Below are 18,925 nucleotides of genomic sequence, written 5' to 3'. Positions count from 1 at the left end.
ATATCACTGAGCAGTAATTATTGATTACTGTAATTTTATTGTTATGGTCTGGGTTCCTCCACATGCTTTTGATTTTCTGTTCTGGGATTATTTATTCTTGTGTCTTCTTGGATGCGGCTACCTTTTCAGCTCAAGTTTTTCCTTCTGGTGCCATCTGTAGAGCTGGACTGGTAGATAGAAACAGCTTTAATGTGGTTTAATTGTAGAACATTTTTATTTCTCTGTTGATTGGATTAGTAATTTTGCCTGGTATTGTAGTCTGAGGTGGTGTCTATGGTCTCTCAGAGATTGTAGTCCATATTTCCAAGCCCCGCTGACTTTCAGAATCTCTCTTGGGAAGTTAAATGTTATTCTAATGGGCCTGCCTTTATAGATTACTTGGTTTTATTTTTATTGTAGTTTTTAAAATTTCAATTTTAATTAAATTATAAATAAAATTAATTAAAAATTCTGTTCATTGTTCTATACATTTAGTGGTTTGATTATTATGTGTCATAGAGAATTTCTTTTCTTGTCCTTTCTAGTTAGTGTTCTGTATACTTTCTTGTACCTTGTCAGGCACTTACCTCTCTTTAGATTGGGAAACTTTTTTCTTTAATTTGGTTAAAAACATTCTCTGTGACATTGACCCTGGTTTCCTTTCCTCCCTCTATCCCTATTATTTATAGACTTGGTCTTTTTCATAGTGGCCCAGATTTCCTAGATGTATTGTGCCTGAGTTGTTTTAAGTTTAACATTTTCTTTGACTGTCTATTTCTTTTACCTTAGCTTCAATACATGAGATTATATCTTCCATGTCTTATCATCTGTTTGTGAGGCTTACTTCTGAGAGTTTTTGTTGTTTGACTTCCTAAAGTTTTCATTTCCAGTTGTTTGGGTTTTCTTTAGTGTTTTTCTTTTTTAAATTCTGCTTTTATGTCTTGAATTGTTTTTATTATTTCTTTCAACTCTTTGTGTTTTCACAGACTTCATTAAGGGAGTTATTCATGTCCTCTTTGAGGTCCTTGAATATATTCATAATTGATGTTTTGATGTTCTTGTCTTGTTCTTCAGCTATATTGCATTTTTTTTGGGGGGTCTAGTACAATAGAGTTACTAGCTTCTGGTGGAAGTGTAGCATTCATGTCTGTATTTTTGTGCTGGGATTTAGGCATTTGGAACTATAATTAGGTATTTCCTATTGATACCTGTTTTGTCTTTGTTGGATGGATATATTGTTGCTTCTAGACCTTAGGCAAGTACGGTGGCTGTGAGGGTCTCTGATAGAGAGGGCTTCTTTGGGTCTGGGTATCAGAAGGGAATGTAGATGGGCTAAGAGGAAAGGTTTAAAGGGGCTGTGGAGATTTTCTCAAGGGACAAGGGCTGCACCAAGTGGTAATCTCCCCAGGGAATAGAGGTTGGGTAGGAGGAGAGGCTCCTGCAACCAGGCTGCTACAGGACCAAGGGCAAATCTGGAAAGACCATAATGGAGCATAGAAAGGATAATAAAAAAGTCACCTATCTGAGACTCAGCTCAATAGGAATCCCTGAATAGAAAGTATTGAGTGGCAACTGACACAAAGAAATGTAAATGGGCTAGATGAAAGGGAAAGTCCAAAGCAAAGAGACTTGCTGGGACTGCACCAAGAACCAGAGTCCTCTTGGAACAGGAGGTGGGTTGGGAGGAGGAGATCCTGGGTTGGGAGGAGGGGATCCTGCAAACCCTACTACAGGAGTAAGAATAAATTTGGAGACATCACAGTGGAGGAAGGATAGTGAAAATCGCCTATAGGAGTCTCATCCCAGTGTGGACATTGGTGGTCCCTGGTAGAAAGTAGGATTTGTAGCCAACACAGGCACACAGAGATGGGCTAGAAGAGAGGGATGAGAGGGTTGGTGGGACTTTTCTACAGTTAAAGACACAGATTGCCATGACTTTAAATATAAAAAACAGACTTAGATTGTGGCAAAGTGGGGAGGCTGCAAAAGCTACAGCTGGCAGAGAAATGGTCTATGTGAGGAGAGAAGAAAATCTGTTCAGCACGACTTGGTTGGCCAGTGTTGGTTCAAACTTCTAGAGTCTGACTTAGAAGAGTTTATTTTTAATATATTTAAGCACAGTACAACTTTGGAGAAAACGTGACAATTATCACAACAAAGCTTGAGGTATGACTAGGTTGAAAGTCCTTTACAAAATGTATGTCTTTTGCAAAGTACCTATAACCTATTCCATAAGAATGAGCTCTATGGACTGAGAAACAATGCACTTGGCATAGTGAGGAAGTAAACACAAGAGGAGACTTTTGTCTACTTAATGGGACCTCTCTCATGAGTATGGGATCTATTGGCTGAGAAACAGTGCTCAGGAATTTGGAATAAACATAATAGTCTGCAGGATTCGGTGAGGTTTGGACCTACAGATAGCAAAACGTCCCCTGGTTATTAGTTACATCTGATCCCAGTATAGATCTCTTCCATAGAAGAGTAAAGCCTGCAAGTTTAACATTGTTCCTGGTTTCCTTAGTGCTATCTGTGAGCATGAGAAATGTGTGCCTTCTAAAGTACCACACAACAAATTACTTATTTTTACCCTTTCTCATTTTATCTTATCCTTCCATTTCTCTGTCACATTAGCCCCCAATTCCCTGGAATTCAATATCTAATTTTCTGTTCCATCTTACCTTTCATTTATTAGTATTTTATTTTTGAGATTCTCAGGTGACTCAGTTGTCTCATATGTGTTAAAGTGTCAACTAGTACACTGTGCTCCTTGTTATTGTGACATACAAGCACAGCACCTTTAAAACATAACCTTTTATTCTTATCCCCAATACTTCATGTTAATATCATAATACAAAACACAGTTCAACTTTTAAAAGTCCAAGGTCTCTTAATTGTGGGCTCCTGTAGTTAGAACAAAACTTTATTATTCCAAACAGAGAAACTGAGAAACATAATCAGATCCAAGCAACCCCCTAATCTCACAGTTTAAGTCCAAATTCAGTACCTAAATGTTAAATATCTGTCCAACATTGCTTATTTTATAGTGATAAAATATCACTTATTTTATTTATTTTATACCATTCTCTTGGAGGGCATGGCATAGGTGTCTGTTTCTGGCTGAGTACACAATATAACTCATTCTCAATCCACTCCAGGAGCATCTCCACTAAAGAATAAGATGAGTGCTAATCTGTGGGTATAAATAAACATCTTTAGAAGGCAACTTGACAACATGCTCACTTAGTAAAACAGCAGTAGTAGTTCCCCCTTAAGGCCTGTAGACTCTCCATCAGTAGGGTTTTGTCTTAAATTACATTATTACACTTGTATTTCTATTGAGCAAACATTAAATCCAAACAGAAAGTAGTTGTTACCCTTAAAACAGCATGCCACTACTGTACCAGTAGATATATTTTGCCTGGCATGTCCTTGGTCTTGTAGCATGGAAAGTCCACTGTTGGAAGAGGATTGTTGAGTGTTCTGTAATAGTAGCTTACACAGCATATTCATGTATTATATAGGAGAGCCAACTGGGGGAATGCTTCCCAATCAGTTACAACAGGTTATTGACAAACATGACACTAGTGTGCCTTAGATCTTGTCACATTTAAGCACTTATCACTGTTCATTTCTCCTCTCATGCATCTTTGGTAATTAGCTTTCTTGTTTAACCTTAGAGTAGGGAAGATAATTCCGTATCAGACTATGGCTCAGACCAGATGGCATCAGACTGTGGAGCTCTGACTCAGTTTGTCCTTTCTAATTAGAGGGAAATTACTGGAAACCAACTATCATCCGATAATCCTTTGACACTTGCCCTGGACTTCCAGTATGGGCCATTGTCACTAGGTAGGATCTTTGTCACTAGAATACCCTGACTGCTGACTCAGCAGGAATCATTGTAAAAGGGTTCTTGCTATGCCTTGGTCAAATACTTCAAGCATGGGAGTGGTTTCCCAGCACTTACATGTTATTCAGAAAGCAGGACTCCTGTCTGCTTCAGTCTGTTCAGTGATGAGTCCACTGTTAATTGTGTTTTTTTCTGAGTCTTTTGTCTTTGGTCTCCAGACACTGATATATGCATGTTTTGTTTGTTTATTTCTTGTGGGGCCTCTCTCCATCTGAGTTCTGCTCTCCAAATTCTCTGCTACTAGAAGTGTGGTGCTTATTTCATGAACTGAGCCCTCTGGAGCAGACTCATTCTGTTCTGCTTTCTAGTATTTGTTTTCTTTCCTGGCTACTGGGCCATAGTACCTCTGTCCAATTCTCCAGGTCTATTTCCCTAGATCAAGCAGCTGTTGCTCCTGTATCCTCTGGTTCCTATCTCCTTGCATGGTCTCTAGAGTACATCTGACCACTGAGCACTCTAGTTGAATGTTTCACAAAGCATATGAGACCTTTAAATGTGCAGATTTCAGTGCTCATTTTGAATTCCTTGGCTTTATGAATTCACTACTTTCTGTCACTGTTTCTTCTTCTTTGGGGACTGCTATCATGGATTTCTTCTTGCCATGTCCTCAATCATGGAATTTTACTCATTATCCAAAGCTCCTCATTGCTGTTTCTTTAGATGTATTTTTTTAGCTATCTGCCATTGCCTTACATGTGTTCCATGCAGAACTAAGCTCTTTGTATGTTTTTTTTCAATTTTACCATCATAAAAGTTATATTTTTGCTCTTTCTTTCCAAGTTCTTGCAGCTCACATTTTTTTCCTTCTGTGATCTTGTTGCCATATCACAGAGAGTTTTAATAACTCTCTGTCCAGTGGTTACCTTACTAAATATTTAAAAATAAATGAATCTGCCTGCCATTTTGACCTGTTCCACAGTGATATATATATATTTTTTAAATGCATTCTTTGTTGTTCCCAATGTCTCTTTGATTCTTGGGTGGATGTTGTGTTCTATTTCTGTTGCCTTGATTGGTACTTAACTAGAAAATAAACTTGGGAATTCCTGAGTGGACATCTGAAGGACATTCTTCCTGTTGCTATGAGGAACAGATGACATTAGCTGTCACATGACTGAAACACTTCCTTTTAGTTTGAAGTTTTGTAGACCCCTAACCCAGCTCTTTCTAGTCTGTTTCCTTGAAGTAGGTCCTAGATGTTCCTTGGCTAATGCTATCCACTTAATGTTCAGCTTGATACCCACTTACCATGTAGTGGTGTACTTATTTTCCCTTGAGAGTATATTCTTGAAGATGTACATACAATCTTCAAAAGACAGGCTTTGCTATTGAAATCTCTCTTATCTACTTAGTATGGCTGAGTTGTATGTGAATGCCACTGTGTTTAGCATAATACTGGAATGTTCCTTTCAAGCCATTAACAAAATTCAAATGTACATTTTTCTCCCCCTCTTGTCAGTTTTTGGATTAATTCCCAGGAATGGATAAAATGTCTTACAATCTCCACTTTAAAAATCCTATCCTTCTCTCTTAAATAGCTTTGGTCAGCCCCTGGAATTGGTATTTCATATATTGTAGATGCAAAGAGAGTTACTCTAAGAGCTTAGGCTGCTGTGATACTGAGTCTTTCTTGGATTCTTTGTAACAAAAATGTTTCATATGATGCAGAACGTGGAATCCTGACCCATATGACTTTATGGGGTTAGCTGAGTATACTTGGTTAATACTTGGCCTCAGTTCTCATGAGGGCAGAGTTCAGATGACATCACCTTCAGTGCCTCAGGCAAACATGAGGTTTATGAGCAAGGAACCATTTTCAACCCCTTCCCCATCAAATAGATTCAGAGTTGGTTACTTCTAGTTTTGAAAGCAACTTCTTTGTGCAAGATTGTGTTATTCCTGGAGAACAGATAATAGTTGTTGACTACATAGGTATACATAGATATACATAGATATACATAGATATACATAGGTATACATAGGTATACATAGGTATACATAGGTATGCATAGGTAAATGGCAAATGTCTCTTTACCTGTTCCAAATGCTTCAAAGATAATAACTACTACCTTCACCAAGAAGATCATGAAACAGGAATCTGAAGTCCTCTGTTCTCTGCAGCCAAATGCTGTGTCATTGCATGTGCCCTAACTGTTGCCACACAGTACACACTTGCTGCTCAGCATTCAGATCACTGAATCTAATATAACAATGTCACATGCCTCATGATGTCAGCAGCTTAGAGAAGTTGTTTTATGTAGCCACGTGAATAGAAACAGAGATGAATTTCATTTCTTTTATGTTCATTTGAACATTTTTTTTTTTAACAAGAATGTGACTTGTCAAGAGCAAAGGCCCTGTCCCTTATGGCCACATTTTTCTGTGTGAAGAATGAAGACTCTTTTGGCTTGCACATGACTAGTGCTGAGCAAGCTCCACAAGAAGTCCAGGACTTTGAAGAAGAAGCCTGGGTCAGGTTTAGGAGGGCGACACGGCAGAAGCCTGGCAGACTTTTATGCTGAAGGTCAACATCTTTTTTGTTTTTATTTTTTGTTTGTTTGTTCTGTTTTTTTCTTTTGAGACAGGGTTTTTCTGTATAGCCTTGGCTGTCCTGGAACTCACTGTAGACCAGGGTGGTCTTGAACTTGCAGAGATCTGCCTCTGCCTCTTGAGTGCTGGGAATAAAATGTGTGACACCACCACCTGACCAACATCAACATCTTCAGTGGTCCCTTTGCCTCATGTCTAGATAGTTTTAAATCTGCGGTGGTCTTCTACTCTCTCTCCAGAGGCCTTTCTACCTATGCTCCATCCTCTGTGTTTCAATGTGTTCTTTCTGTCTCCTCTTTTGATCTTAAAACTTTTTGATGTATTCTTCGCTTTGTTAACTAAGCTTCAGAATGGACTGTGATGTGTAAACTTCCATGTAGCATCTGGCCAGGCTGGGGCTCTGACAGCATCTCCTGAGTCACGAGCACCTTGCCAGTCCTCATCACTGTCCCTTGCACTTTTGTTTTTTTTATGTCTTCTTGAATTTCCCCTGTGACTCATGTCTATCCTTTCTATGCTCTTTGCTCAAGTATTTCTCCATTGATGCCTCACCTTAACCCTGTCTGAATGATGTCCTTTCTCAAAACTGCAGCTTCCTCTTCCACTGATCACTACTACCTGACCTCATGGGCAGACTTCTACTTAGTGCCTATTTTATCTCTCTTTGTCCCCTAGGATGGTGTCTTTAATAGCAGGGAGTTTAAGTGCCGCATATGAAATGATACTGCTTGTGTGTTAATCGAGTCTTTGTTCGAATATGATTACATTGCTTGTTTAGAGCTCACCTAGGGGGAGGAAATAGATGGCCTAGCAGTCACCCAATGGTGCAAATGGAAATGCCCATATAAAAGGACAGGTAAAGGAGAAGTTGTTAGTTAAGGTATCTAAAAAGTGATCTGGCAGTGGTGGAGTTGTTCTGGAAGCTGAAACAAGAGATTAGAGGAGTGACCACTATTTTAAGCAAAGATGAGATGTCACAAAGGGAGAAAACTTACCTATTTTTGTTGGATTTGGTACAGAACTGTCATCAGTGTCCCCAATGTGCTTTACAAATGGAGTCCAGTTAAAGAAGATGGGAAAGTACAGGTTGAGGAAATAGAGTGAGAAACATTAATTTGGCAATTTTAAACATATTTTTAAAATAGATTATCTATAATCAATTGTTAGCACTCATTAAAGATGCATAATAGCCCCAATTAAATGGGAAGAATTATAATCATGAGTCAATGGCCTATTTTATATCTCTGACATACTCTGTTTACATCAAGTGTCAGATCATGCAATGGCTACCTGAGGCACCTTGAGTCCCATGCCTTTGGCATGATACCCTTTGTGTATCTGCACATTTGTAAACCAGGACACTAATTACAGCTGCAGTGTCTTAGTTACAAGCCTTTTGAGGTACTGCTTCTGAGGGTGACTTGTAACTTGTGAAATAAACTTGACCAAAACCGGATAGATCCATAAACCTTATTGTATTCATGATCCTGAGTCAACTCACCTGGGTTGCCCCATGACCTTACTTGACCTTGGATACTGATTGAATTTATTATAACCTGACAGGTTCCTGAACAATGTCGGCTTCTTTTTTCCACTGATTATGATGTTGACTTGGATGGTGTCTGTGGCCAGCATGGTCCGGAAGCTGGTTTATGAGCGAGAGATCCATATTGAAGAGGTAAATGGCTTTGATATTGTCTGTGGGAGCACAGGAGAGGATTTGGAGAGTGGCCCTCCAAGTAGATCACCTGCTCTCTCTCTCTCTTTGTTCTTCCTTCCCTTTGTGAAACTCCTTCCTAGGCTTTAGCTGAGTCTCCCTCCTAAGAATATTGTTTTCTATTGGAGTTGGAAAGGTTGTCAAAAGGTGATAGATATTTCTTATAGAGACAAACTGAATGAGATTAAAGACACTTGCTCATTGATGATTTTTCTAAATCATCACTTTCCACTCTGATTTCTAGTTTTAATTCTATACAAAGAATTCTAATATTTTTTTGTCTCAGTATTATTAAAACTTGAAAACTTCAGATAACTGCTTTCAATAATGAGAGTTTGTAAGAGCATCTGGTGAAGGTGTTCTTCACTGAAGAGTGAAGGCAGGTGTCAATGGGATGCATGGTTTGATTACTGAACAGTTACTAAGATGTAGGGACTACGTGATCAGTGGTATAGGGACTACTGTACACATCACTTACTTGTTTACAACAATCTACTCAAGTGTGGCTCTATTACTCCCCTACATGGGTTTGATACCTGGGCACAGGGGCCTGGAGACAGAGGTGCCAATTGCTGGGTTCTCTAATGTACCCCCTAAGTAGCTAGCAAAAGACCATACCTCAGAGGTCCTTAACTTCCTTTTACATGAAGCCAGGCCCATTTCCCAAACTATCACCATGTGGTATATGAACAAATGGCAGGTTAGTGGAGAAATGAATCTAATTAATTTCACCAAGATAATTTTGTAAACTGCATTCTGTAGCCATGTAAAGGCCACCTCAGTCATAGGGTTTGCTTTAGTATTTTCCTCCTTCATCATTCTTTGCCATTACTGAACAGAGCCTGCTCAAATAACTGGATAACAAATGCTAAGACTATAAAAACAATTCTACACAAACAGAAAACATAACATAACTGTGGTCAACCAAGCCTATGATCTCAAACATCTGTTCATACCTCTCTCCTCCATGATTGTTACAGGTAACACTATTTCCTGACTAGCTTCGGGTTTCTCTCCAAGAACATAGAGAATGGCTGTGATGTCAGCTCTTTGAGAGAACTACAGTAGAAGGAAGCGACTTTCTTACTGCCTTTCCCAGGGTTGGGTTGGCAAACCAAATGGTTCACTTTTCCACTGGTATTCCCCTTGCTTGTCACCTTATCTCTTTTTTCTTGAGTGTCCACTACAGTGATAACCCAGGCTCCTTCTTTTCACAGTACATGCAGATGATGGGGCTGCATCCAGCCATTCACTTCCTGTCCTGGTTCCTGGAGAACATGGCCGTTCTAACTCTGAGCAGTGCTGCTTTTGCTGTCATTCTGAAGATGAGTGGCATCTTCACACACAGTGATGCCTTCATCATTTTCCTTTACTTGCTGGATTTTGGAGTGTCAGCTGTCATGCTGAGCTACTTTCTAAGTGTGTTTTTCAAGCAAGCTAATACAGCAGCCCTGTGTACCACTCTGGGGTACATGATTAGCTTCCTGCCCTACGTGGTCTTGTTGGTCCTACATAACCAACTCAGTTTCGCTCTTCAGACTCTGCTGGTGAGTGGCTGCTCTGTAAAAATGCAAAGTAAGGCCAATAGGTGCCCTCTAAGCATGGCATATGCCTAGCTTGCCAGTCTGTCTTGTTCTGACTTATATGGAGCATCTGAGGTCTCTACTTGGTATTCTGCCCACAGATGCAGAACTACAGTGGTGGTTCATTGACTTGCAGTGATATAGTGGCAGGCCATTAAGAATTGTCAGTTTTCTGTAATGGGATCTCTCTGAGGATTCTGGGAAGTCAGCATCCTCCTCAAGAAAACATATAACTTTGGGTTCTCTTTGTTTCATGCATGGGAAGAAATAGATTTCTGAAGCTATTTTAGAAGTTAAAAATAAGCATTTTTTTCTTGAAGCATCATGAGTTACCTCACATTAAGTGGAAAGATCTCTCCGTTAGCAGTGTCAGAATCACTCATCCATTGGAAATGTATGCTCTGAAAAAGACTGAGGCTGCTTTCAAGTCTGCAGTGTAAAATAAATGCAGAAGACAGCAACAGATTCTTTCTTGACTGTTGTCTAGCAGGCTCTGTGCCTGACACATAGTAGGAAATCAGTTTGTGTAGAGAGGGTAAATGTATCAATATCAGTTCAGGTTTTTCATGGAGCATTAGTTGTATCTACCAGTTTGCACCCCTTTTTCCAATGGGCCAGCCCATATCCTGAAAATAACAGTCTGTTTGGAGGCATGACAAGAATCACTTTGAGAGGAGCTTAGGGACATTTTGAGTTCCTGGATTGTTAAGAAGTGTTCAGAAACCTACAATTGGTTAAAGTGTAGGAAACAGTAGACCATATGGTACCCTGTCCCTTGTAGAGACATCTACAAGGCAACATCTAAGGTTTTGGAAACACTGGGCAAGAGGGGGTGGGAAGATTATAAGAAGCAGAGGATCAGGCAGTCTGTTCTGAGATGGTGCCCTGTATGGCAGGGAAGCTGTACCTTGAAGTCTCAACAAGATGGTCACCTAAACAAGACATGAAAAATGATACTTGAAATTGACATGAGAAGGTAGTTGAAGAAAATCACACAAGGCTCCACCCTTAGCCACCCTTAGGTGAAGAGTGACAAGCTGTTAATGCCTGCTGGCAGAGGGAGAGAAGTTGTCTCTAGTAGGTAATCTGGTCCCGAATAGTCAGCTCTAAACATATACATATGAGCAACACTAAATAGACTCAATAAGCTGTATCTATGTATATTTGTGAACATGTGTGTGCACACTCGTGTACGCATGCATGCAATAACACTTGAATAAGAGTTCATGAATTTTAGAGGGACTTGGGACTTGGTGGGACACAGGAAGAATTGAAGGGGGAGGGGTTGGGGGAAATTAAGTAGATACAATAGTCATATGAAATTCTCAAAAAATACCAGAAAGGCTTTATAAAAATTCTCTTTTCATCATGGAATTCTTGAATGATGAGTGTGTCACTTATTCCCCAGTTAGAGAATACCTTCTGTGCTTATCTAGAGCCTCAGAGCAAATGCATGCATGACAGCCCAATTAATTTCTCCAACTTCAATTAAGTAACAATTCAGTATTGTGTTTGTTGCCTTTCTTCTGGCACTGGAAATTGAATCTAGTCCCTGAAACATAATTGACGAATGCTCTACTATTTTTTTAATCTTTTTTTCTTTTGAGAAAGTTCTCTAAAGTTACTCCAGCTGGCCTTGAACTTGCTCTGTATCCCATATAGGGTTTGAAGTTGCAACTTTCTTGCATCAGCTCCCAAGTAGCAGGGATTATAGGCAGGCTACTCTGTTTTGTTTTTTGTTTTTTGTTTTTTTGCCAAATATACTTAATACAGATATGCATACATAGGATAAATTGTTGTATTCAATTTGTATCTGTTCCCCTGATATGTTTTCACCATCTTGATTACCTTATATCCCAGCTGCAGCAACTTAGAAGCAATAACTTTATATTAGAATTAATCAGGTATTCCTAGAAAAATTAATACAAATGAGACCCTTGCTGTCTCCTGCTCATAAACTCCTTAAAGTTATGAACATATGCAGAAGTGAAGAGCCAAGTGAACATTCAAATGCTCTCACTTGTGCTTGTATTTCAGCCCTTAAGTCTCAGGCATCTATCCATGCAACATTTATTTTGCACATGTAAATGCTTTCTGGCTAGTGATGACTTCTAACTCGGGCACATTGTATTTTAAATGTATGATGCTTTTTCAATGAGTTTCCTTTTTTGACATCAGTCCTCTTCTACTAAACATAAACTAACAGCTTCCTTTAATACACTTCCTTTCTAGTGTAGAAGTGTGTAGACATTGCATCAGTCTGCTCACAGAGTGCTCCAAGGCATACATTCAATAGTAAGAAATAGTAAATTGTTCTGTTCCGTTTCCCACTGTTTTGTGTTACATGTTTCTGTATTCAGTGCATTGACTTTATGACACCTTGAGTGCTGCAGTGAACAGAAATGATTCATTTGAACGTTAAAAACAAGCCGGTGAGCATGGTTTTCAGAGTGGTCCGACACTCGGCTAATCCGTTCTGCCTCAGATATTTAAGTCATTGCCTGAAGCAATGGTATCCTTAGAACCTTTGAATTAGGAAGTGTCTTCTTAGAATTTGGTGTTGTGGGTTTTCAGTGATCACAATCAAACATTAATGGCTGTTTTCTCCTCCCTCCATCGACTGTGGCAGTGCTTGCTTTCAACTACTGCCTTTGGACAAGGAGTCTTTTTCATCACATTTCTGGAAGGACAGGAGGAAGGTAAGAGGATGACCTCTTCAGAAAGTAGCTTTCTGTCATTCAGAGTTGGAAACCTGTAGCTATCAAGCAACTAAACCAGGAGTTAATCTTGTTACCAAGGGATACATTTGGAAGGAGATCCTAGCATTTGGTTTTGCTGATGGAAATCTTCCTCTTACCTAGTTATTATGGTTCTGAGAAGAGTCAAGAATAATCACATATCAGCATCTCTTGCTTCAGATACCACCCAAATGTAGTGGTAGATCCAGGCTAGTGCATGGGTCTTGCTATGGTACACATTCAATCTACTAACCTTCCAGATTCTTGCAATAATGTGGTATGCATATGCCTTCCATCTGCTAGACTGTGGTTGAACTAAGACAAGTCTATTTGGAGATGTTACGATCTCTCCTACTCCCACCTTCATTGTTCCAGGGTCTTATGTCTAATTAGCAAAGAAGAGGTCATGACTATTACTTCCCCTTTCTATACATATTTATGCCTATGTACAGCTTAAATACTTTTTATTTTGTAATAAGTTCTCTAGCTGAGGTTGGATTTGAACTCTCTGTGTAGCTGAGCATGACCTTGAATACTGGATACTCTTGTCAGAATCTCCCAAGTTCTAGGATTACAGGCATATGCCACCATATTTGGTTTATACAGTGCAGAGGACTGAATCTACTGTCCAATGTATGCCAGACAAGCGAATTTCCCAACTGGGTTACATCTCCTGCCCCTTAAAATAATTTAAGGATGTATTGGATTGACAACACCTTTTACTTATGTTGAGATTTTTATCATAAATTGTTAAGTAAGAACATATGTGTTTTAGATGTTCATATTGTTCTGGGATGTGTTTTGGAATTAAAGCAAAATATAAGCCATAGGTAAAACTTAACACTGGATGTTATTTCCATAGCCAGGTACTTTGTGCTGATTTATCCAACTTGTCCAATAAAGTATGTTAAAATACCCTTTAGTCTTAAATATTTTCCCCTCCATTTTCTTCCAACTGATCTTCAAAGTAAAAACTGGACCAAGAAGATATAGAAGAAAATAGATTAAATTAAACACAGTTAAATTAATTGATTTTTTTGATTCAAATGATAACAAGTATACTGTGGTTAAAAATTTTTAAAGCTGGGTCTAACTTAGTGCCACAGCCAATAGAAAGAGGAATAATGTTTTCAACTTATATTATAATCTAGAAATAAATCACAAAAATAAGAAATAATGATTCTTTTCCTCCATAGACCTTTATATATTATTTAATACATTTTCCAAAAGCAGAGTATTATACTATTTAAAGTTTTATTAAACAATTCTTTTGTTTATAAATATAAAATTGTTCTTTAGTTGAATCAATAAAACTAGGTACTAATGGCTTTCAGAGAGTTTTGGAAAGTCGGAGATTGACATGATGCTAATGGTTGCTCATGGGTTTCTCTGAAGCCAAGGTGAGACTATACAAGCTAATGATGGCCTTGAAGCTGAGCATTGCTAGTATCATCTTGCTTTTTGTTTTACATGAGACTCTTCTAGAATTAGTCAACTCCCTCATCAAACCTACAGTAAAAGAATAAGCCCAAGTAACTCTATCCTTTTTCTTCTGGCAGGGATCCAGTGGGGTAACATGTACCAAGCTCCAGAGCCAGGGGGCATGACATTTGGCTGGGTCTGCTGGATGATTCTGTTTGATTCGATCATTTATTTTTTGGGTGGATGGTATTTCAGCAACTTGGTCCCTGGTAAGAAGTCTTCATTTTCATAAGACAACAAAAACAAACTGGAACCCATCAGCAGCTCTCAACAGGCTGTAGGTCTGTAGACCACATAGCACAACCCTATTTTCTAAGAACAAGTGTATGAAAGAGGTGGGCATGAGGAGGGTCATGGGGTCATGACAAAAGAGTTCAGGGCCTCTTTAGGAAGGTCGGAGAGTAAATGATGGGATTGTGGAAAGTATGTGGCAAGAACTCATCTGGGGCAGTCAATCAGGATGTAGATTTGTAGATTCCTGAGGAAGCCAGACAGGGAAGTAGATGTTAGAATAGTGTGCTAGAAGGGATTGCACTTAGGAGTCACTTCCTGATTCAAGCTATTTTTTTTAATATAGCCAGCACAACCTGGAGGCAGGCTGCGGGTGACACGCATTATAGGGAGTGAGGGCCAAGATAGGAGTAATTAATTTAATTTTTCTACTGATTCAACAAAAACAAGAGACATACAGTTACCATTTTGGTTCAGGCTAAAAACCAGAAAAATTACAGCGTAATTTTGAAAATCATTTCTTTAGAACTAACATATGGATGGTATTATATTTTATTGTTGAATTTGCTTGTGACTCTGACTCTATATATTCTAGAAGGATTGATCTCTAAAAATTTTAAACTATAAATAGAGATTCCAAACATGCAAATGGAGGGATAGGTGGAAAAATAAATCATACTTTTACTTGTAAAACCCCATTTAAGAGTTGGGAAACTCATGGAATTCTTAAAGACTAGCATGCATCAAAGTCATAGGTCATTGAAAAGACATTTTCATAGATATGAAAATGGGGCCTCAATAATAGACAGGCAGTATAAACTCACCGGGTAATTTATTTTGGAAAAACTAGGATTGCATGAAATTAGAAAGTAATAAAATGAACCTAGAAGGCCAAAATTGGCAAGAAGCTGGATAAGAAGCAGTCAGTCAGTGATGAGGCCGAGGAATATAATAATGATCCTTATGATAGAGTGTCATGTTCCTTTCCAGAGTGGGAATGCAGTCATAAGCATAGAGAAAGGAGTAGAGAGGCTGGAGAGATGGCTTTGTGGTTAAGAGTACTTGGTGCTACTGCAGAAGATATGAATTCAGTCCCTCACACTTATGCCAGGCAGGCTATAACCACCTGTGACTCTCGACCCAGGGGACTTGACACCCTCTTCTTTGTCCTCTTTGGTCACTTACATTCATGTGCACATGTTCATGCAGACACATGCACACATACACACACTTCAAAATAAATCCTAAAATATATAAATTATTTTTGTAAAAGAAACAAGTCAAGCTAGACATGGTGACAAACCAAAGTAATACCAACATTCAGGATGCAGAGGTAGTGGATCAGGAGTTCAAGGCCAACCTGACCTACACAGTGATATCCTCTTTTTTATTAAAACAAAACAAAACAAAACAACCAACCAACCAAAAAAAGAGTACCTAAAACAGAAAGAGGAATCAACAAAAATAAAGATGAAAAGGTGAATGAATTTTGAGGGTCTGTTGGTACAGGACCCTAATCTTTAGAGGAGCCAATATTAGCTGGAACTGAAGGCAATCAAGATGAGTACCCAGAAGTCAAGCTGGATGTGGCCAGCAAGTGATCATCAGACAACATGCAAAATTCTGAAGAAGAAACTTGTGTTTAGATAGAGAATGGCTGATGTCTTGAACTCCAAGGGCAAAGAAAAGAGGCCTACAATCACCTAGTCCAGTAACATCAGTCTGAGGTGAGATAAACAGTGTTCAAGGACCAAGAATGTTCTGACTTCTTTCCCTCTGTCAAAACATAATGTATAAGAATCCTGATGTCTTCATTAAGGGTTTTATTGCTGTGATAAGAATATAACCAAGAACAACTTAGGGAGGAAAACGTTTACTTCAGTTTACACTTCTACATTACAGTCTACCCTTGAGGGAAGAACTCAAACAGAGTGGGAACCTGGAGACAGGAGCTGACTTATAGGCCAAGAAAGGAATGCTGCTTACTGGTTTTTCCTCAAGGCTTATTCAGTACCCAGGGCCAACAGCCTAGAGGTGGCATTACCCACTAAGGGCAGGGCTCTTCTGCATCAATCATTAATTAAGAAAATGCCACACAGGCCTGATTATAGGCCAGTCTTAATGGATGAATTTCCTCAACTGTGGCCCCCTCTTCTCAGATGTCTAGATTTGAGTCAAGTTAACAAAACCTAATCAGAAAAGTTGTCTTTTGTCAACTTGACACATAAACATTATTAAATAAACTCATTAAGCTGTATAACATATTAAGCTACTTTCCTTTCCTTTCTTTCATCCCCAGGGTCTCATACTAATATCAATATTATAATATAAAACATCCCAACTTTTAAAAGTTCCATAGTCTTTAAAAATTCAAATGCTTTAAAAGTTCAGTTTTTCAAATATCCAAAGTCTCTTTAAGAGATAAACGTCTCTCTAAAATTATAAAGTCCCTCAACTGTGAGCTCCTGGAAAAGCAAAAGTAAGTTACATGCTTTCTTAATGCAAGAAGATAGACCTAAAGCAATGACACAATCTAATCGAAGCAAAATCAGACTCTAGTCGTATAAAGCATTCAGTTTTTGGTGCTTGGTTCCCACCCAGAATGCTCTGCGCTTCAAAGGGCTATGGAAGCAGCATTTCTCTGACTCTGCCATCCATAGCATGTACAGCTTGCTTCACAGGCTCAGGCTGGCTCTACTCTATAGTTGCTGCTGTTCTTAGCACCATCCTATGATACTAGGATATCCAAAATGCTGGGATGTCCACTGTGCCTGCTCTGTATGTTCTACAATAGTCTTTTTTAGACTCTTTTCAGTCTCTCTAGTGCCCAAGTCTCTAGTGCCCAAGTCTCAGTCTCTCAACAAACCCTAAATTCTAGTATTTTCACTGTCACTAATGCCCCATCATCACCAGTGGTCTCTCCTGTCCTCTTATACTGCCAAGCCTCAGATGCTGTCTATGACACCCTCATTCCTTCAGAACTAATACCACTTGGAAGGCTCAAATGACAAAGTTTGGCTGGTGCCAACAGGTACAACCATGGTAACCACTGGATTATCAATTCTGTGTCCTGATGGAGGGAATATTTCCAGATTTAAAATTCTCAATGATACTGATTGCTTCTTCTTATTCTTTTTTTCCTTTTATTGAAAGTAGATTTTTTTCTCATACAATATATTCTGATTATAGTTTCTCTTCATCCTTTGTCTCCCAGTTTCTTTTCCTGCCTGTCCCTCCATTCCAGATCCATTTCCTTTCTGTCTCATTATAAAATAACAGGCTTCTAAGAGATAATCACCAAATATGACAAAATATCATAAGACGAAGCAAAACTATCATATCAAAGTTGGACACAACAACCCAACAGGAAGAAAGGAGTATAAAGAGGAGGCACAAACTTCAGAGACCCACTTGTTTTCAGCCAGGAGTCCCATATAAAATACTAAGTTAAAAGATGTGATATATACACAGAGGACCTGGTGCAGTCCCACATAGGCCTGTGCTTGCCTCTTCACTTTAGGTGAGCTTGTATAGTCCTTATTTAGCTGATTCAAAAAGCCTTGTTCTCCCAATGTTCTCCACACCCCCTGGCTATTAAATCTCCATAAGATTTCCTGAGCTCTTGGGGGAGGGATTTGATGGAGAGTTCCCCCACAACCCCCGCCCGCATTTAACCTCTGGCTGTGGGTCTCTGTATCTGTTTCCATTTGCTGCCAGAGGAAGCCTTTCTGGTGAAGACTAGATAAGAAAGGCACTGATGCCTGAGTATAGTCAAATAGAATTAGGAGTCACTTTATTGATACTTTTTTTTAAACCAATAGTATTTGATTTTTACCTTAGTTCTCTGGGGTATCTAGTCTCTGGGTTTTGGTATCCATGTCTGGTATAGGTTCCTTCTTGTGGAGTGGGCTTTAGGTCAAAGCAGACACTGATTGGCTATCTTCTCAAGTTCTGTGCCACTACTGCCCTAGCATACTCTTTTCTTTTTTGGTAGCCTATAGAGTGTCTTCCTGTACCAAAAACACTAGAACTGAGTGGTAAAGTCTCTATATAGTCACCAGCTTCCCTTCTCCATGTTTGATGAATTGTGTGAATGTTGTCCCTGGTAAGGGGGCCTTGCTTTCAGTTTGCAGAGATCAGCTTTGTGACTTAGCCACAGCCAGGTTATTTGGGGCTTTCCACGGAACCCCACTGGCCAACAACAACTCAGTTGAATGCAATGCTGTCGCATCATTGGAGGCCCCTGCCCGGCAACAAGATATGACCAAATGAGACTCCAAATTCCCCATTACTAGAAATTCTCATCAGGATCACCTTTATAGATTCCAGGAAATTTCCTTGGCATCAAGTTTCCATATGCCCCGCCCCCAATGACCCCTAATACCAGCAGCCTCTGCATCTGTGCCCACACTTTCTTCTTCTGTCTCATCTCTCCCCTTAACTGATTCTTCCTTCCCCACCCTACACTTTCCTTATAATCTTTTTTATTTATCCCTACTAGAGAGATCCATGCATCCCCATCTAACTTCATTTTACCTAACTTTCTGGGTCTATAGATGATAGCTTAGTTATAGCTTACTTAATGGATAATATACACTTATAAGTGAATACATACCATATTCGTTTTTTTTGGATTCAAGTTACCTTGCTTGGGATGATTTTTTTTCTAGTTCTATCCATTTACCTGCAAATTTAATGATGGTACTTTTTACTATATATATATATATATATA

At 39.1% G+C, this 18,925-nt stretch overlaps 1 protein-coding gene across 1 annotated transcript in view; it reads left to right on the top strand.

Annotated features, from left to right (window-relative positions):
- Window positions 1–18,925, top strand: part of Abca13 (ATP binding cassette subfamily A member 13) — a 438,342-nt gene that overhangs the window by 163,539 nt on the left and 255,878 nt on the right. Inside the window, exons 32-35 of the mRNA XM_028777793.1 lie at window positions 8,006–8,120; window positions 9,377–9,706; window positions 12,372–12,441; window positions 14,040–14,171. Of these exons, the coding sequence (XP_028633626.1) occupies window positions 8,006–8,120; window positions 9,377–9,706; window positions 12,372–12,441; window positions 14,040–14,171 (647 nt within the window). The remainder of the gene's footprint in view (window positions 1–8,005; window positions 8,121–9,376; window positions 9,707–12,371; window positions 12,442–14,039; window positions 14,172–18,925) is intronic.

This window comes from Grammomys surdaster, unplaced genomic scaffold (assembly GCF_004785775.1).
Source record: "Grammomys surdaster isolate TR1022 unplaced genomic scaffold, NIH_TR_1.0 67, whole genome shotgun sequence".
Taxonomy (NCBI): domain Eukaryota; kingdom Metazoa; phylum Chordata; class Mammalia; order Rodentia; family Muridae; genus Grammomys; species Grammomys surdaster.
This window is presented reverse-complemented; position numbering and strand designations above follow the sequence as displayed.